At 39.7% G+C, this 21901-nt stretch overlaps 1 protein-coding gene across 1 annotated transcript in view; it reads right to left on the bottom strand.

Annotated features, from left to right (window-relative positions):
- FBN1 (fibrillin 1) overlaps positions 1–21901 on the bottom strand; it is a 254846-nt gene that overhangs the window by 141671 nt on the left and 91274 nt on the right. The window contains exon 6 of the mRNA XM_007170445.3: positions 663–860. Coding sequence (XP_007170507.2) covers positions 663–860 — 198 coding nt within the window. The remainder of the gene's footprint in view (positions 1–662; positions 861–21901) is intronic.

The raw sequence follows: 21901 nt of genomic DNA, 5'->3' as shown, positions 1-21901 counted from the left end.
ACTTCCTCCTATTTCCTGCCAGACATCCAGACAATAAAAGAATTTGTACAGCTGGAAGAACAGGAGTAAAAGCCAAAAACAGAGTAAGGGCTTCCATGGGAGGCAGGAGAAGAAGCAAGCAGGCAACATCTGGGGATATTTAAAACTGTGAAACAAATCCTAATTTATTTCTGACTTGTAAAAAAACAAACAAACAAACAAACAAACAAAAAAAAACCCATCATGTAGCATGTAAAATGGAGAGAGGAACAATTTTCCTCAGGTCAACTAAGTACAACCCATGAGACAGAGGAACTCCAGCAATTTCAAATGAAGGGGGGAAAAAATTAAGAAAAACAAACTACCTTATTGACAAATTTTGCTTTGTGTTTATACACAGCATTGCTCTAATATACAGCACTGCTCTAAACAGAATCATACCACCCCCGGGAAACACTTTTGGGGTCGGAGGGGGGAACCACTGGCAAGGAAAAAATCCAGGGGGGCCAGCTGCTGTCTCTGGAGCCATGCTCCTAATGCCTAAGTTGGATATCATGCCGTCGGCGAAATCGTGAAGTTATGCCTCTGACACTGCTTTTCCATTCTCTCCAGCTTCACTGGAGAACGGCTCTCCAGAGCAAATAGGATGAATCCATTAATAACTCCATCGGGCCGGGGTTTACCTTGACAAGCTCCTGTGCGGATATTTGGAATGAAGCCGCGGCGACAGGGGTGGGGCTGGGCTGGGCACATCTCACAGGGGTGGCCCCAGGCGCGGCCGACCGTAGCACAGCAGAGTGTTTTTGTACAGACGATCCCGCTGAGCTGTCCCTGGCACATCTGGTTGCTGATCACAGTGAAACACGGGCCTGTCCTGTAATCTGAAAATGAAGAAGGAGAATTCCATGAAAGTCCAGAGAAGCGGGAACTATCATGCAGAAGAACAGCTGGGCCTCTCTTCCTGGACTCCAAGTTGCGAAACGGTCTTCAGGAATAGAACCGCACATCACCGACTCCCTGTGAAGCCTTGGGCAGACCATGCCGCCTCTGAGCCCCGTGTACCTCACCTACGGAATGAGGATTAAAAACACCAGTTCCGATCCACTTTGAAGACACTGTTGTGAGGATCAGATGAGCTCATGGAAAATACTTTACAACCGTGACATGCTATCCAAACATGACATCGTAATATTATTTACACATTCATTCACTTAAGAAACTGTATCAGTGACTATTATGAATCAGCCCCTATGCTTGATATAGATCCTTCAGTGGTGCAAAGATCCCAAATCCCTGCCCTCATAGAGTTTACAGTCTATTATTATTTAGGTTGGAGAAAGCAAAGAATTTCACAACTTGCAACGAGGCAAATCACGGCACCTTCTTCTCTGGAGTTTCTTGAAAAAGGGAAATGGTGACTTGCGTCTTTTCGATTGGGTCCACCTTATTTCAAATACAAAAAAACAAGCAAACCAAAAAAAAAAAAAACCCCTTCAAAACAAAAATCAACAAGCAGAAAAGTTAGATATGCAAAAGACATCAGGTACTTAAAGAGTGAGGGCACTGATCTGAAATCACCGTATCCCTTGGGCAAAAGGATCATCTTAAAGCAAACAGGGATAAGCTAAGACCACAGGAGAAGTTCCATTTCCAAGCAGTCTCACCAGTACAAAATCTGTCTCCTTTTTTTTTTTTTTTTTTTAAGGGGAGAAAGTCAATCTGGATTCGGCAGCCAGCAAACAAGAAAGATTAAGATGTAGTGAGGACCAAAGCCAGGCTGTCCCCAGCCTCCCCGTGGGAGAAATCTGGGCCATAATAACCCTTTCTGTTCTACAGCGGCCTTGGCCGATAAGGGAGGCTGGGCCGTGGCAAGACTCTTGGGCTCCTATCCACCACCAGCACCGCATGCTTCCTCGTGTCATTTCTGGAAGTGCACAGATAGAGTGCTTCCTGTGAGTCTAGGGATGGACTAAATGACCTCGGTAAGTTCCTTTCACCACTGAATTCTACAGGTTTATGAAAATCACTGGGTGTGCTAATAAACCACTGGGCTATACTTTCATTTTGATGTTTTTCTTTCTTTCTCCGAGTAGCTCATGAGTCATGATATGCAATTCACTAAGGACAACCCTTTATCACAGTACCCACAAGAGTGAACAGGCTGAACCATGACAACATTTGGACAATAGCTGACTCTTCCCAGCTTGCGTCCCTCTATCCTGTGTATTCCCTCCTCCTGCCCCTCTGTTGCAATTACAGTCCCACCTGCTCCCCATCACTAAATGTTCTTCCTCACTCTCCCTTCTTCCTTGCTGGAATGAGTCAGCCACCTGTGGTCAATGGCACTGCCCTAATTAATGCCTGTGCTGGAAGATGAGGCTTCTAAGAAATTCCAAAAACAAAGCTTCACCCAGTCAAGCACAGCAAGAGGATTAGGCTCAAATTACGGCAGCACTTGAGAGATGGACACAATGGTCAAAACGTCAAGTCCTCACCTCCACATCTCCCTCTCTCCATGCCAGTGCTTACCAAAGTGTGCTATGATGGGATGCAAGACGACCTTAGATTGTCTTGTTTGAATAGTCAAATATTAATTTGAATTTGAATTATTAAAAAGTACAAACCTACCAGACTCATAATTTCATAGATATGTTTGCTATGATGAGAACGAATTAAAAAAAAAACCTTATAATTCAATTTAAAGAAAAATATTAAGTAAATACTAGTACGGAATATGCAAATAGGCCAAAAATTGTGTAACCGGTACAGAAACACCACCAGCATTATCTTTCCAGAAAACCAACCTTAGACCTTTGCTCTCCTGGTGTCTCTACATTCTCTGGCCCACCTTTCCAGCCCTATCTCCTGATACTTCTTTAGTTTATTATTGTCTCTTTACTTTGTTTCTGCATTTTTTTTACGCTGATTGCATTTTACTTTTATATTATCAAATTCTAAGTGTATTTTAATATTCTTCATAATATGCCAGATCTATTCAAAATCTGCTATTGTTTTCCATAGTTACTGTATTCAAACAAGAATACAAAAATTAAATGCTTGAGCTGTTGAGTAAAATCTCTGCCCTCATTTCATTCTGTCAATAAAGAAAAAGTCACTCAGCACCATGGTGGTGTGCAACCAAGTCGCTCCTAAACACAGTAACTGCCTGGATAAAGTCAAATGCTGTAGTCATCATTCTTTCTTTGGCTCAGTTCTTCCAAATAGTACTTAGGGGCATTTATTAAATACTTCTCTGATAGATGGTTTCTTTCATATTATAATTTTTTTTAACATCTTTATCGAAGTATAACTGCTTTACAATGGTGTGTTAGTTTCTGTTTTATAACAAAGTGAATCAGTTATACATATACATATATCCCCATATCTCCTCCCTCTTGCGTCTCCCTCCTACCCTCCCTATCCCACCCCTCTCTCTGATTGGAAAATAACTATTTCAGACAATTAGGAAAAGTCAGTAACATATAAATAAGAAAATAAAAATCACATGTAATTGCATCTAAAGAAAGCCTTATAACAGTTATATTATCCTACATAATTTTACATGTGTTTTATTTTTTATCACTAAATGGGAATTATAACAAATACTCAATTTTGAATCCTGCTGTTTTTTTACTTAACATTGCCAAAAGCATTTTCCCATGTAAATACTATTCTAAAACATGGCTTTAATTGCTGCATAATTTTCCATCAAGTTATATCATAAATTATTCAATCATTTAATCTCATGCAACAGCCATCAAGATTTTTATGACTATCTATATCTTATATTTGAGACTAGAAAGATCACAGCAACATAATCTTTTATTAAAAAAATAAATAAAACCTTCCACGTTAGGTAACGAGGAAGGAAATTTAGGTTTATTTCCTATTTTCCTCTTGACTTACTGAGACAAATGCAAATACTTTAATCAAATAGACTCTTGTTGGTATGCCATTTTTCAATCTTTAAAAAACATAATGGAACATGAATTTTAGTTTGCAGTTTTCAACACTGCTTGGATTTGTTTTTCCTCTTCATTTTGCCAAGATACTCTATGGAATTATCTTACATACGAGGATTGCAAAGATTCCGGGTACATGCAAATACAGTGTTTTGTGAGTTGACACCAGCAAAATCAAGGTCCACTAGAAAACGCTAGGAAAATCTGAGTCAGTCCTATCTAACACTGCTTCATGACTTCAGACATGAATTCCTCATCAGAAGGTTTGCATCAAAAGAAAAAATAACCCTTAAAACTTTTCCAGGGTCAACAACTTTTTGCCCTCATTTCAATATGAAACACATGGAATAGAAACAGCACTTGTTAATTCTGACAATATTCATTAGGCATCTCTAGAGCCCATAGGGATCCATCTTTACTAAATACACTAAATATCTGGCAAATAGTTTGAGTATGTATAACAGAATCTATGGACTTAACACATTTCCACACTAGATCCTTATCACTACAGACAAAGAGAAGAACCAGCTCATTTGACCATGCAGCTTAGTAAGTGGACATAAGTGGATTTGTAGAGTAAAATTTTCAACAAAAATGGCTGATTGCAGAGGGAGAGGCATAATCTGGATGAAACAGAATTGGATCTAAAAATGTTTTGGAAGGTAAATGCTGTATTAACGTGGTTTTCAAATGTCATTCCGATTTGGCAGCATGTGCTTTTTGTCCTGTGCTTCATTTAGATTGCCAAAGTTATGCTGTTTTTAGTCCAATACTCCAACCACAGAAAAAATCTGCCCACACTCCCAATTCCTTACTAATAATCCAATTATTTACAATTATTCCCATAGCACTTACGTGATACTAGGCTAAATTTACATACTCTTTTTCAGACAGTCCCAGCGCTAGACAGGGAATGTGCCTAATTCAATGCTTGGATAATATCTGACTCATTCCCTCAACGTAAATCATTATTCCTCATGCAAATAAAATATTCATATTAAAAACACTTTTTTGTTCACAAGTTGCTCTACAATCACTTCCTTATAAGACCGCCATGAACTAGGGCAATAGGCCAAGCCTTTCTAAAATTAAAATGCAATTTTAATTGTTTTTAACTGGCTTACTCTAGTGTGGCTGGTTCATGGGAAATTCTGCATCTACATGTTCCCATTATGAGTGGTTAGGCTCAAGGATTGTTCCCCAGTCCCAACAGATTTGGCCTCAAGGCTTGGGATCTAACCAACGTATATCTGCAGCCTCTGATCCTCAGCTCCTTCCCAGCCCTGCAGCTCAGAATGCTGTGACCTGTGGCGTTACTTCACTTTCATTTGCAATCAGACTTCCCCCTGAAGCAAGTGCATCATTCACAGAAAAAGAACTGTAGTACAATGAATTCTTGTCACTCCTACCCAGTCACTAAACCACAAACTGCAGGGAAGGCACAAGGATATAATTTTGGGCACTAGGCTCCAATTATTTTAAATCCATCTTTTCATAAAAATTACAAACAAAGCAATGAGATATCAATTTATCCATGATAGAGAGGGTCACAGCATGCTTCTTCCTTCCAGGTAGTTTGGCCTGGGACACATTAAGCTCCTAACGTGTGGAATTTCAATACAACCTTTTGAGGAAGGAGGTCAGAGAACTTTCGGTCTGAGCAAAATGAAAGCAAAGAAGTTCCATGATCGTAATCAGTCTCATAACTGCTGCTGTTTCTTCTTACTCCAATCATTCTTACCCTTAGGACATAACCAAATCACCTAGGGATGTTCTGCAAAATGCTGATGCCTGGGCCTCACCCCTGCCCTCCCATATGCCTCCCTCCTGGAATGTGATTCAGTAGATGTGGCATGGTGGCTGGGCATCCATGTTTTGTAAAAGCCCCCAAAGTGAGTCTGCAAAGTGTTTGCAAGACAGCTGACTGCTCACCTGAAAGTCTAACCTTAGAAATGTGAGACAGCCCATAAGCTGGGATCATTGCCACTCAACATAACTCAGTATCTTTCAACCAGGAGAGGCATTCTAATCACGACAAAGTAGTCTTCATTTCCATAGTGTTGATTGACTATGAGGCACTTTATCATATTCTTTATTAATTATTTTGACCACAAGCTCACTAAACCAAACAACAAATCAAAATTTAAGAAGGCTAAACACAGACTACTCCACTGTCCTAACAGTCAACGGAATTCACATTTCCAAGCTCTCCCTTCCCAGTGTCACAAAGCACATTTACATACATGGCATCACTCCACTACCATGATCTCCCACTTCCAGCTTCCCTGTCCAGTGTGAGAGCTGGTACTTGAGTAAAATTCCAGGGGGATTCTCCAAGCAGGATCCAAAGACATTGATCAAACTTACCATCAGTAACACCAAAAGTTAACTCTTAATTTCCTCCAGAATTGCACTACTGCAGACCATTTTGAAATCTTTCCACACAGCTGCTGACATGATGAAATACACAGTACTAAACATTATCTAAGAAGTTTAGGCCAAAAATAGTCAAACCTTAAATCAAGCTTCCAGACCAAGCTTCCAGTCAAGAGGGCATACGGGGATAGAAGAACAAGATAAATAACACCACAAGGAAGCAATCAGAAAACTCAGCCTATGTGATTTTCAAAGGCAACTGGCCTGAACTTTTCCAAAAGTAAATGACCCCTCATACACAAAAAAGAAGGTAGAATTATTATTTTAGATTAAAAAGATATAATAACCAAAACTCAGTTGGACACTGTTTCAAAAAGAGACAACTGGGGAAATTTTATATGGGGTGGATATTAGACGATATTGTGGAATTATTGTTCTCTTAGACATGATCATGGTATTACGGTTATATACGAGACAGCCTTATTGTTTAGAGGTGAAGTGTCATGATGCATGCAATTTAATTTTCAAATCATTTAGCGAAACAAACAGACCATAAATATACATATACAAATATATACACAATATGTAATTATCATACATATATAATAATACATATTTATGTAATATGTATTATAAATTATATTGTATATTATATATTATATATAATTAAATATATAATGTATATTAAATATATACAAATTAAATATACATAAATTATATATAATATATAACATGTAGATAACTAGACATATAATATATACATATATCAATATATTATACACAAATATATATATATATACACACATATATACATACAGAGTATTATGTGTATAAAAGTGGGAAAATGTTAAATATTTAGCATAGGTAGAAGGTATGTGGGTATACTTTATATTATTATTTCAACTTTGATGTAGGTTTGAAATTTTTCGTAGTAAAAAGTCTTGGGGAGGGATGGGAATTCCTTTCAGGGATACTTTTACTATGTAATAGTGCATCTCCTATTTCATTCAAGCTGTTTTTTTTTTTTTAAATGACACAATAAATTTTGAATCTAATTTCCAATCCATACGTTTCTATAAAATACTGCATGCAAGACTGCCTATTAAACATGGTCTACACAATGTTATTTAAAGAATATGACGTTTTGGCAAATTTTTCTAAACTACACTATGCAAAATGTTTACTTTAAGCAACTGTATCTGTGGTACAGCTTAATTGTATATAACTAATTTTTTTAAAGCACTTTAGAAACAAAGCATAGGAATAAGCACAACACTATTTCTGTGTTAATGTTTTCCTCTGTCTTTCAACTTCTTTAATTCATAAGTTAAAAGTATTGCCATACAAACTTTAATATAACTATCATTCAAAACTGCAGAAACAAGGACTTCCCTGGTGGCGCAGTGGTTAAGAATCCGCCTGCCAATGCAGGGGACACGGGTTCTAGCCCTGGTCGGGGAAGATCCCACGTGCCGCAGAGCAACTAAGCCCGTGAGCCACAACTACTGAGCCTACACTCTAGAGCCTACGTGCCACAACTACTGAAGCCCGCGCGCCTAGAGTCCGCGCTCCACAAGAGAAGCCACCGCAATGAGAAGCCCACGCACCACAACGAAGAGTGGCCCCGCTCACTGCAACTAGAGAAAGCCTGTGCACGGCAACGAAGACACAATGCAGCCAAAAATAAATAAATAAATTAATTAATTAATAAAAAACTGCAGCAACAGGTGATTTGTTGTATAGCATTTAATCTAACACACAGACTAAGCAATTCACCAAAATCCAAGCCATAGTTCTGCAGACCCGATTTTGTGTGTCAGCAATTCAACTACAGAAAATTATTGCCACATTTTATTCTGCTCCATGATGAAGAAAACAGCAAGCAATCTTGTTCAGGGAAGAGAATATCTCATTTCCAAATAATCACTTACCTGACATTATTCATCCCCTCACTGTACATCCTACAAGTCATTACTGATTGCCATTTTTCCCCCAGAGTTATCTCTAAACTACTTCTACTAGAAAAAAACAAAATAGTTAGGGGGTGGATAAAAGTCACATTCTGGTTTAGGCCATATATTTACCATCAAGATAATAAAATCACAGAGAGTGTCTTCATTTTTAATGGTCTGCAAATTCAACTTGAAAGAACCAGCTGGCTCTGATTTATTCACTTTTAAAATGGCTTGTATGAGTGCCACATTAAACCAAACTGCAGTTTCACCACAGAGCATCAGCTATTGAACAGCAAGACAAAAACAATAGTATTATATAACAATTTGATTTATTTGTTCTTTTATATTTTCTTCAAAGCCACGAAGTAGAAAACATTCTCTACCATCCAAAAGCAAGATTAACAACATAAGAGTAAAGGGCCCTATGATCAATGATATTCAATATAAAAATTTCCAGGACCAACATATTCTTAGACCAACTCGTATATCTCAAAAGTGCCCTGTAATACTGCTTAAGTTCCAAATATAAGTTCTACGAACAATGAATTAAATTTCCAAAGTATCCTAATAGAATGTTTGATCATTAAAATTGGAAGATTTTTATGATAAATGATATTTTCATATTTGGAAGGTAAAGGCCTATGTTAGTACAGGGATAATAAAAAGAAATTGATTAGAAATATTCCACTGCAAGTTCCATTTACAACAAGTACCTAGAATAGTCAAATTCATAGAGAAAAAGTACAATGGTGGTTGCCAGGGGCTGGAGGAGGTAAGAACGAGGAGTTATTGTTTAATGGGTTCAGAGTTTCACTTTGGGAAGATGAAAAAGTTCTGGAGATGGATGGTGGTGATGGCTACACACAATGTGAATGTACTTAAAATGCCGCTGAACCACACACCTAAAAATGGCTAAAAGAGCAAACTTTATGTATATGCATTTCACCACCATAAAAAAAAAAGTCCCACTGCATGAAATAAAATCAGACATTCTGAGTTCAATGATCAGGTTCAATGAGTAAACTTTACAACTGTAAAATGTAATCAGGGATCCTTTATTCATGCAACAAATATTAATTGTGCTGTATCAGTGGGCAGCATGGGATAAAGTCCCTGACCACATGGAGTTTAAAACCTGGTTGGGGGAGGTAGTCAACAAATACAGGTAAATACATTAAAAAGAACTATAGATTTGAGGTTGTGATTTAGTCTACAAATGAAATAAGCAAGCTGCTGTGATAAAAAGTAATTGCGGATACCTGACTTGGTAAGGGTTATCAGGGAAGACTTCTTGGAGGAGGTGACGTTTAAACTGAGGCCTAAAGGCTGAGAGCAGACCATCTGTGAAAATGAGAGTAAGCACTTTCCAGGTTTCAGAGACAGCTGGGAGGTAGCCTGGCTTCTCTAGTAACGAGAGAAGGCCGCTGTGAACAGAGCTGAGAGAGGAAGGGGAACGGGGCACACGGGGAAACTGGAACATTAGGCAGGGACTGGATTACACAGCACAGTCTAGGCCATGGTAAGGAGTTTGGATTTGGCTCTAAATTCAACAGGAAGCCACTGAAAACACAATGTGTTAGTTTTAAAGAACTCTGATTAGAAGAGTTGGAAGAGTGGAAATGAGAAGAAACGTAGTAGTGACTAAAGGAAGGTGGTGGTGTAGAAATGGAGAGAAGTCGACAGGTGGGGGATGTCCTTTAGTCACCTTGCGGGGGTGGCGGGGGGGAGGCGGGGGCAGGACCAACAGAACTGAAAGATGGATTGGATGTGAAGGGTGAGGGAAACTGAAAAGACAAGGATGTCTCCTGGGTTTCTGGCTTCAGTAGCTGGATATACGGCCAGTCACTGAAATGGAGAATCTGAGGGAAGACTAGGCTCTAACTACCAATAACTAGTATAAACTAGTATAAACTAGTATAACTAGTATAAAAGTTCTTCACATTTTCACAATCAAGTCCCCAGTGAAGGACAGGTGATTTGAATCGATGAGGCTGGCTCTGCATAGAACTGTATTCTCTGTCAATCTTAATGCTATCAAAACAAAACCTATGTATAATGAAATTATGTCTTTGTCTGTGTATTTTAGCTTTTTCGTGAAACTTCTCATCCTTTTCTTCCTCTTTGTGAGCAAGCATTTAGTTGTATCACATTCAGATAGTTATATATAAATTTTATGGTTGAAACTCATACTTCGAACACGTTTGGCCAAGTCTCACAGAAACCTGAGTGTAAAGTACACACGGCTCAGACCAACAATATGTGACGGAATCCTGGCGTGGTGGGTGGGATTTCCTCCAGGGGAACTTCACTGCTGCTTCTATGAAATGACAGGGCAAGGGAATCCAAGACCACTAGCATTCTAGCTGCCAGCCCTAAGTTCATTCTACAGGAAACAGATACATACCACATTCCAGTGATATTATCAATTCTCAGAGATCTGGTGAAAAACTTAAAGCAAGGACAAAAGTTCAGCCACTTAACCACAACTGAGAAGTACCTCATATAAATATGGGCTTTCTGTAATACCAAGACAGATAAACGACAGTGAGATAGTTTAGATATACTGGTTGGGAAGTGTTATTTCTAAATTGGCTTTTTACCAAATGTTCATTTGCTTATGGGTATGTGATACATAGGTTGCTTCTCTCCCTCTCCCTCCCCGTCTCCCTCTCTCCCTCTCCCACCCCTACACTCACTCACACACACACACGCAACACTGAACTATGCTAATATACAATACTATCAAGTAGTTCTCAAGGTGACCCTCCTATTCTCAGAATTTTTCTTTGGAAGAAATGTCTGATGAATGAAAAATTCCTGAGACTGTTTCCAGCTCGGGGTCTGGCGCTGAACTCAACTGAAGACAGACAAGTTGGAAGAAAGAACAAGCATTACTCAGAACACGTGAGTGAACCGTGTAGAAGACAGGCACCGAAGCTGAGAGGATGGGCGAGGCCGCAGTACCAAAACCCAATCAGCAGGTTTAATTAATCAACAAAAGGAGATTCCTGACAAAAATCTGTGCGTGCTCAGATATCAAAATAGGGCAGAGACCAAAGACTTAAAAGCATCAGAGCCTCAGAACTGCATTTTTGCTGTTATTTTACAGTCATCCATTTTTAAGATCTATCCCACGGACTGAGAATGTGTCACTAACTGGACGATCCTGGTGGCCTCTTGGCAGCTTCACTGGTAACATACAAGTTTTGATGTTCTGGGACATTTATATGTTTGTACGTGATAACTGTTTTTACAGCACAGGATAGCAATTCTACAAATATGCACCATGCTCTTTGGAAGTATTATAATAATTATGTCCCAGACATCCCAGGTTAATGATCTGAAGAGCTAAATATTAATACTATAATATATAGGCAGATAGGCCAATCTAGTTGTAGCTAAGTTTTGCCTAGTGCAGCCAGTGGGAGAATGCTGTATGGCTCAGAAATTTCCACTCTGTAGAACTGGTAAAAAAATCTAAAGTTGTGCCTGAGACTACGAAGTCTACAACTATTAAATCGTGTCCTGTCTGAACACTAAAGAGGCACTGTGTTACTCTGCTCTTTCCTACCACTTACTAAAGATTTACATCAGCTTGGCCAGACATTGGGGTTTCATCTGAGGCTGTTAGTTAGATACGTGTGGAAAGTGCATATGGTTAGAAAATAATAAGAGACAGCATTAAAAGTGGTTTAACATGCCCCAAGAGGCAAGCCGAACACCACAATTTTCTCCAACTGTGGAAGAAAAAACAACTTGAGCCAGATTTTGGCTCTCTGGATGTATGAACAGGTCTATATTGTATTCCCTTGGATATTTACGAAGCATGTTAACAATAATTAAAATTGAATTTCCAAACCTTTCAGGGTAAAAGTTAGGGATATAATATCCACGACCTTGGAGAGTGTTATAATTCAATCTACATCATATTCACCATCCTGGGATTTAACTACTGATATTCAAAATTCACAACTCCTGCACACAGCAAGTGCTCTTAAGCTCTATGCCTGTGCAAATACCTTCTACTCAAATGCATGTTCCATTTCCGACAATATTTTTACAGCTTAAAACGAAGTGCTGCTGGGCTATTAGCATTCAAGTTTCCTCAGTCTGGGGTTCTTAACTTGAAGATCACAGTTGGGACTCAGAAGACCCAAAGGTGCCCTGAAATTGTATGTAAACCACACGTAGCAACATGGTAGACCTGGAGACATGGCAAAGTGAGCCTGGTATCTGAGTGCCAGGTCCAAGCAGGCCAATCACATGTTCTCTTCCAGAAATTTGGAAATGGGATGGAGGAGCACCGGTCTTAACCTTTACAGTGGCTGGAACCTCAGGTGATGGTACTCGGGAGCTGTGGGCCAGTATGTACTGGAAGCAGCACAGAGCAGACCATTTCCATGGAGTAGGGACCAGGTCTTCAGGGAGGAGCAAGGACACAGACCACGTGGCCCCAGGGAGAGGTGAGAGAGGATCTGGCCCCTGCTCCCAGCCCTCGAGAAAGCCCTGCTGCACCACTGCCCTTGAGTTCCTGGGACACCCTGGTTCCTCATAACAAATCTGCCTTTCTGCATCGTAAGCTAGTTTTGTTTCTTCACCAACCGACTTCACCCAATACAGTGTGTGCATTTGTACCTTTTTCATCAGATTCTTAAAAGTATCAAAAAAAGGTAATAAGCCTCTGCACTATTTAACAAAAAGGCATTCATAAGAGTGTGCCACTGCTTTGATAACTTGTCCAGATTTATCTGAGTTTTATAAAATATATAACTTTACATTCTCAGAGAAAAGTGAAAATATAAAACCCCTCCCAACACAAGCCCAAACCAAAACCACTTCAGCAAGCTGTCCTCTTATCTCAGTTGTAACTCAAGAGGGGGCCACAGAGAAACAGATAAACTTGCAGGAAAATTATCACAGACATACATAAATCGGTAGCTAAGTCCTCGTAACACACAAAGCTCTAGCTGATTATCCCCAAACGGCAGCAGGCAACTGTTGATGGTTTTATCTCACCTGTTTAGGCAGACTACAACACGGGGGTAGAACTGAAAGGCAGTAAGCCTCAACAGTCAGGAGGCCTGCCTTTCAGTCTCAGCTCAGCAACTAATTTCCTGTGGACCTTAAGTCAGACACTCCACCTGTCTGATGGACTTCAAGTGGCGGAGCCATGGACCATTCAGATGCCCTGGTGGCCTTTCAGCTGGCCTGAGTCAGGACAGGAGCAACCAGGTTGGGGAGGGAAGATTGTTTCCGTCACCCAAGAAGGGCAGAGTGTTGAGTAGAAAGATGTGTCTGACAGGAACTCATTTTTCTACCAGACTTGCTCCTCCCATACTTGTTATTTCGGTGAAGTGTGTCGTCATAGCCCAGATTACCCAGTCCACAAACCTGGCGGGCGGGGTGTCACAGAAGCCCTCGTACCCCGTACTCAACCATCCCCACAAACGCTGCAGACTTTACCATCCCAACAGCTTCTTAATTTGCCCCTCCTCTGTAGCCCAGCTGTCATTGCCTTGCTCTAGATCCCCTTTTCTTCTAACCTGCAGGAGTGAACTTAACTGAAGTTGGAACCTAAGGTGCTTTGCAAAACGGTCCCTACCCAGTTTTGTCTCTTGCCGCTCCCCTATGTGCAGTCCCTCTCTAGTGACACTGAGCGAAATGTAGTTCCTCAACTCATGGTGCTGTTTCCAATACATATGCCTTTGCAAATGCTGTTCCCTCTGCCTGGAATGTCCTGCCTCCCCTATTTTTCCAGCTAACTGCCCTTCTGGAAGTCTTCCCTGACCACTTTCCTCTTCCTCCCTCTGTGGCACTAATTAAACTACTATTAAATAGTAATTGCTGACTTATATAACTACCTCTTATCAGACTGTGAGCCTTAAGGACAAATATTTTATCTCATTAAACTTTGTATCCCCAGGGCCTAGACTAGTTTCTGGGTCCGTAACAAGCATGCGAGTACTTTTAAATGGATAAATATGGAAAATTCCATATCTTCCAAGTTATTCTGAATCCATAATCATTTACACTTTCATCCCCTTTGCCCAAGCTATAATTTGCTACGTGTGATTCCCTGAATCTATCACATTTGATTTGTATCCTAAGTCTCAAATTATCAATGTGACAGTGAGCAGTTACCCTTTAAATCAGTTTCTTCTACCGCCTGGGGTTGCATGAGTAATAAATCAAACCATGTACACAAAATACATACCAGAGGTCCTAGTTCTTCTACTTTTCCCTTTCTCCCACACAGAACATGGTTACAGACTGCTGATCTATTTAGCTACTCTTAGAAACAGATAATGCCGCTGATGCACAGATGACAGGACATATACCTTTAAATCTGTTTTGAAGAGCTGATAGATTTGTTTTGAGTCATCTCTACTCTCTTGCTTGGCCCCCTCTCTTGAACAATTGTTGGGATTTGCAAAATAGAGCAAAAGGAAAGGCTGACGTGCAGATCAGGTCCAAGCCTGGATTCGTGAAGCCCTGCCCTGTGCATGTTAAAAGGCACAGGTGGACGGCTGATCCAGCCCCATCCACAATCACTTTCTCCTTAGCCACCTTCCAGCTAGTAGTGGACACGTGCCCAGGTCTGGTCAAGAAGATGCAAGAGGAGGCCTACAGGGTGGAGAGTCAAAGAAAGCTTTTCATTCTCTGATAAAATGAGACACACTCATTTTGCCCCCTTGTCCCTTATCCTTTTCACCCTTTTAGAAAGATGTGATGCCTGTAAGTCCATCAGCCAGCTTGCAATCATGAGGACAAAAGTCCATGCACCAAGGGTGGTAAAGCAGAAAGAAAAAAAAGAGCCTTTGATGACATTTTTGATACCTCCAAATCCATTTGTGACATAAGAAAAATTAACCCCTAATTTGTTTAAGCCACCTTGGTTAGGTTTTCTATTGCTTCATACAAACTCATTTCTAACTGAGACACCAAGTACATAGATTTTGTTGTCATTCAACATATATGTAAGAGAATGATCCAAGAATAAGATATTGCATTCTTCGAATTTTTATGTAGCATGTATTTTAAAGATTGAGAGCAAAAAAGACTAAGCAAAGCAGGTCAAGCGCATAAATAAATTTCACCCAAATTCAAAAGAGAATTCCAGATATTATTCCTTCATGAACTCATATTCTAAAAATCAACTTAATTTTCCTTCCTGGCAACTGGATAAGGTGTCTAGCGTTGGGACATGAGTAGTCTCTGCTAACCCGCCTTAATACTCTGCTCTCTGATGTACACACATTTTAAATTAATCAACAGAGAAATGGTCATATGCATCATCACCATCCCAAGAGTTACTGCCAACTCTCATTGGTAAAATACATTCCATTTTTTTTTTTATATAAGCTCACTGATACCTCTGTTTGAAAAGACCATGATTCTCTATCTTATTTTCCTAACAGTTGAGGTATTTTTAAAGTGATGTCCCCCATATACATCCCTTAACTGAAAATAAAGACCACTATACCCTCTCCCAGGTTCCCAATTGATATATGTATTCAGTTTGTTACCATAACAATCATAAACAAATACAGTGGACATCTGGAACTAATGGAATTCTGGAGCTATTCCCAAACAGTGGCAATTTCAAACTATATGTCAATAAGAATGTACTGAACAGAAAGCAAAGAACTATGTAAATGCCGAGGAGGTTGGTGGGTCCAGAGAGGCTGGAAGGTAGTTATTGCCTTTGCATTAACACGGGGAATTAGCCTTGAAATAGGTTAACAGTGCTAATACTTTACACAGACACAGATGGTCTATACAACCAATAAAAACGAATTCTTAGCTTCATAATCTGTTGTTTTGTCTCAGAGTAGGGGAAGGGAAAGGGTGGTACATAAACTTTTATCACACTTTCCTTTCCACTCCCCTCCCCTCATTCCTGTGTGAGTGGAACTGGTTTTTGTTTGTCTGTTTGTTTGTTTGTTCTTAATCCTGGTTGTTAATTTGAAAAGATTCATCCAGACCTTGGAAACCTTCCTAATGACAAGTCTGATTTGAGAGAAACGCTTAGCCCTTTAACACAGGAAATTCCATAATTATGAGCTGGTGTGCTTCAAAAATTTATGTATAAGATGAGTACTGGAACCTCTCATTTTAGAATTGGGAAGAAACTTATAGAAGAAGGAAAAGAAATCAAACATTTACAGAGCATTGTGCTGGATACTTTTACATGTGGTCTCACCCAATTCTCACAAGTCTCTGAAAGAGATTCCCGCCCATTTTATAGAAGAGGAAACTGAGGCTCAGAGTAAAGAAAACTGCCCAAGGCTACACAAATGTTAAGTGGCAGAAGGAAAATTCTAATTTTGGTATTTCTGATTCTAAAATCTGTGCTTTTCTCACTATACTACTTTGCCTTTCTCAAAGAGATCATATGATTTATACAAGGGTAAATTAAAACTCAGAGAGGTGAAGTAATTTTCCAATGTCATAAAATAAATTGATGGCAGATGGAATTAGAACTTCCATCTCTCATATCTTAGATCAGGCCCTGTCTGTTACTTCATACCTCCTCTTAGGTCTCATTTTTTTTTTTTTGTCTTCGTGTACCCCAGGATTAAATCACAACCCTTGAGATTAAAGCAGTGTTTGTATCAGTGTCTGTATCCCACTTCCCATACTCTTAAATCTTGAGTTATATTTAAGCCCTCAGTGTGGTGTTGAGGTGTTTGCATGAAATGCAAATTATTCCAATTTTGTTTTTATTAACATTTTCACCTTAAACCGTGATAGCACAGAAGCAATTTTGGTGTCAGTTGAAAAATATATGCACTAAAATTGATAACAGAGGTAGTTATCTCTGTGGAATGAAGCCAGCAATGGGATGGGGAAGCTCAAATAGGTATTGGCATTGTTCTACTGCTTATGTTGGGTGGTGTGTATTCTTTTATTAGCTTTGTAACTAGCATATATATGACATATATTTTTAAATGTGTCATATGTTGCATTGAAAAAGTATTAGAAAGAGAAAAGGTTAAGCCACATACACAATGTATCTGCAAACTGAGGTGTAAGTGACTAATCCAGCTATGTGACCCTGGGCAAATTATTTACTCTCTCATCTTCACTTTTCTTAATTATAAATAAGGATAACAATAGCCAGCGTGCTTGTAAGAATAATATGAGATAAAGGATGTAAAATAATTAATCTTGTATAGTAGTAGCTCTTTTTATTCTATGACAATGATACTGTGATGCCTCATTTGATTGGTTTCTTTTTCACATAAGATGCATCTTTAGAGAGGTTTCTTCTGCATCAGATAGAACTGACCCTCATTTGTGCACTATTCAAACATAAGACCATGTATAATGTATGTTAATTTCATCTGTATATGTTATGTATGTCCATATTTATGTAAATTTCACACACTGTTCCTTCGTGTCTTGTTCCCTTCCTTGTTCTCCTTGACCCAAGACTAAAGGTTCCCAGCACTGAAAATCTGTGCCCAGTTAAAGGCTGTCAGGCTGATCCCAGCTGCTCGTTACTGAGGAATGTACACAATACCTGTTAACCCAGCTTGAGCTTTAGAGCTCTGATCCACCTGTGCAGACTCACCCCACCCCACGTCTACACACAGCGCAGAGATCTGGGAAAACTATTTGGCATGGTCTGTATTATCCAAGAACATGTCTGGTTGTCTCATCCCAGAATGCCCTTCCCCCCTTCAAAAGCCTTCTCAAGCCTAAACTTAAACATTTCATTTTGGGGGAAGCCCAAGGAACACACATAATCCCTGTTTCAATCGAAATGAACATCTTCATCTTCTGAGCTCCCCTGGTGCATTGCCTTTACATTGCCTATTTGGCATTCACACCATTTGGCCTCGTGGCATAGATAGAAGCATACAGGTATAGCCTACTGAATGGTAAATTCCCTAGGAGGAGGGATAGTCACTTGTGTGTCTCTGACTTCTCATCCTCTATCCCCAAATGCCAGGAACAGAAGATGCTTAATATATATGTTTGTTGAACCAAGCTGTTAACCGGATACAAAAATTATTCTTGCTTTCCTTTGGGTCATGCACAACTACTAGCAATTATACACATTCCTTAGATGAGCTCATGTGAAGTTAATTAATTCTCCAACTCAGCAGGTTATCAGAACTGAATGTACCCAACTCATCTACATGCTAAGATAATAAACAAGTTTTTGCCTGCTAAATTTCTAATGGTGATCTCTGAAAGAATCTTTCCACCAGCTGTATAACTCAGGTCTCTCCCAAGTAGAGGATTTAAGCGAAAGGGTTTTTTAAAGGTAGTAATGTACCTAATCACCACAAATACCTTATCTCTCAAAGACAATTTTGCTCTACATCATTTCAGGAGAAAATGCAGCATTTATGAATTTAATTTTTACCCTCAGAGATTATAACCATGCATAGGTTAACAGCTTAATGGGGGTAAGGTTTTAGGTGAGTACAACAAACCTCAAAGGTTAGTGGCTCTCTTTCTCTATCAGTGGAATCTTGGCACAGTTTTGGAAGAGTCTATATGACTCACCTTCAATTTCCATCCACTCACGGAATAAAACCACCATGAAATAGGGGTTGGAAAGAAAGATTAAAAATCAAGCTCCAACCATGGCAGATTCTAAATCCAGCCAATGCCAGCCAAATATGAGCTTGAAAGTGCTCATAAGAAGAGGCTAGGGTTTACAAAACAATCCTCTCTGATGAGTTAAGTACAAGTGAATCAGAAACATATGGGTTAAATTCCCCTTGAAATACCCATGGATTTAAAATTAAGTGGAAAAGTGCTTGGCACAGCATAAATTCCAAGCATCTGAAATGCAGTTAACAATCATTTTCTTTGAGACCTTAACAAGAGAGTTGCCCTGCAATTTCTTGCACAAAATGCCAGGTAGTACTTTTTATGTCAATGGCAGGTACTTCTCATAGCGAAGATAGTGGCTGTCCACACACAAGGAGTCTGATTCGAATTCCAGCCATGCCCACTGTGCCACTCAAATCCTTCATGCATCAAGTGGAGATAAGGACAGCTCCTTATATGGTTGTTAAGGTTTAGGTGAAATATTATATGTCAAATACCTAGAAGGGTCCCAAATACATAGTTTTTATTAGTAATACTTTTGAAATCATCACCCAGAAAGGGGCGGATAACACAGTGATTTAACTTAAGAGAAAGCTTCTTAAAGATACATTAATAAGCAGAATCACCTGCCCCAACTCACAGATTTTTTAGGATGCCCTTCTTTGTAGCAGACTGTATCGGTGAAGGAAGGGATCTGAGGTTCCCCAGCTCAAGACTAAGAGGAGTGTTGAGTGCACACTACAAAACTACAACAGAAAGAGTCTGTGCTTTGTGGAAAGAAGCAGTGTGGTAGGTGGAAAGATGAGCACTTAGAATCAAAATCTCCATTTATTCAAGAGTTTGTTAACATTATGTGAACCCCTGGCTTCTAGGATCAAAAAGGTCCTAACTTTTCATTACAGATGAAAAAACTGATGAGGGCAGAGAAATGACTTGCCCAAGATCACATGGCTATTGAAAAGCAGAGCCAGCACTAGAACTTGTTTCCTGCCTCCTAGTCCAGTACTATTCTCACTAAATCATGTTACTACTCTGGATGTGAGCCTGATAAACTCCGGTTCCAAGTGGCAATTGGTTTCCCCTCCAGGGGAGCGATGGAAGGGGCAGCAGAGTCCTTTTTAACCTTGGAACATGCCAGAGATGGCGTCAAGAAAGCCAGGTTTAAACCAGGTCAGCCAGAAGGGTTTGTCTAAAAGCACAGCTGAGCAAGCTCCATTTAAGCCAGGATTCCATCAGTACGACGGGTGTGTCAGCGACAAAGTTGAGTGAACTAAGTTCAAGCCAAGTATTCATTGAGAAGGCTAGGCAAGATGGGTCCAGGTTGGGGAAGGGAAAAGAAAGGGATGAAGTGAAGGTTTCAGGAAAGGTACTAGGCAACTACTGGGTTTTTCTCTATGGCATCTTTCCTCTACTGGGGCCGCTCTGAGCATACTTAGCTGTTTGCGGAGGGTCCCTATGACATTGACCATCACTTGATACGTTTGCATTTGCAAGGTTCTCACTTAACACAACATTGTAAATCAACTACACTTCACTTAAATAAATAAATAAATAAACTTAACACTCACCTTAAACACTATGCCTAAAATATAATTAAGGTACCACCAGGAGATGAATTTGCTGGGATTAAGGCTTTGAGGTCTGAATAACTAGGCTTCCCTTTGGTGGCTAAGTCACAAGTTAGAGTGGCTTTATTCTCCACTCAAATATGTTTTCCTGTAAAAGAACAACCCACACAGGCTGGTCATAAATAATAATTCACACCCCACGTCCTCTTAGTCAAGCCAAGCTACCACCCAACCCCATTTTCCATCACCCTACTTGAATTCTCTTTATTCCATCTAAACTGCTCAATCTTTGATCCTATAACAAATTTTATATATTTCTATGCATATACATTTGTTTCCTGCAACTTACTCCCCATCCCAGAATACCTTCCCCCAGTTTATTTAAGTAGTGTAGTTCAGGATATAAAGAATTACAAATACTTGGGTATCATTTTGAACAACATTTCAACATTATTACCATGAGGCTGAGTTTTTTGATATCTTGGTAACTTCAGAAGGGAGGGTTTAAATTATTAGAGCTCCTCCAAGCCAGGACGTAAAACCCTTTCTAAGCAGGTACTCCCTAAAGTGTGGTAAAGAGAAGCATAAATTATCTAAGTCATCTTATAGCCCAGTCAAGCAAAGCATGAAGTTATTTTGCTAAAGTAAAGGCTATTTTGGCACACTGACAACTAGCTTTGGGAATTCTATACACATGAAGTTGGGCAGAATTATGAAAAGGCCCCAAAAATCATATAAAATATCTGGCTACAGTATGTACTAATACAAAAACAGAGAGAAATGCAGAGCAGAGGGCTAAGATTCAGAGAGAAGATTAAGTGGGAATGGACATCAAATGTGTTTTCAAAGAAACAAAGCCTCTTTGGGGTGATACGGCTGGGTCTGTTTTTCTGATAGCTAATTTTTATAAAGCCACGTGATCTCTGAAGTCATGTAAGAGTAGCTATAGGTGCTATAGAGCGCCAACTTTCTTGTTAGAGCTTAACTCAGGGAGCTATGCAGCACTGCATATACAGTCATATACACATCCTTACAGGGGATCCCTGCTTACCTGATTTTCCACAAAGAAAGCTGTTTCAGAGCGCTTGGAATTCGCACGGGGAACAAGAAGTGTTATCATTCAGACTAGGAAGCAGGTGAATAAAAAGCCCTGCCCTCACTCAACATATGCCCCAAGGGTTTTGGTAAATGCAGAGAGCAGAAACCAGGGGGTCTGCTTAGAAATAAGCTTTACTTAAAGTTACTGGAAATATTGAACGCAGAACACCAGGAAAGGGAGTAAGAGGGCTGTGCACTGCAAACCATTTTCTCTATCTTAGGTATGTGTTCCTTTGACAATTTATTGGCTAGAACAGCCTGGTTCCTTTCTTAACAAATTGTAGCCACAAATATATTATGTCTAAGGAATTTTGAGACCCCTTCGAAAGGCAGCTCGATCCAATCCTCAAGGCTCCAGGCACTTCCAGCATCGGCAGAGAGCTCTCCAGGA

Source organism: Balaenoptera acutorostrata, chromosome 3 (genome assembly GCF_949987535.1).
Source record: "Balaenoptera acutorostrata chromosome 3, mBalAcu1.1, whole genome shotgun sequence".
NCBI lineage: Eukaryota > Metazoa > Chordata > Mammalia > Artiodactyla > Balaenopteridae > Balaenoptera > Balaenoptera acutorostrata.
This window is presented reverse-complemented; position numbering and strand designations above follow the sequence as displayed.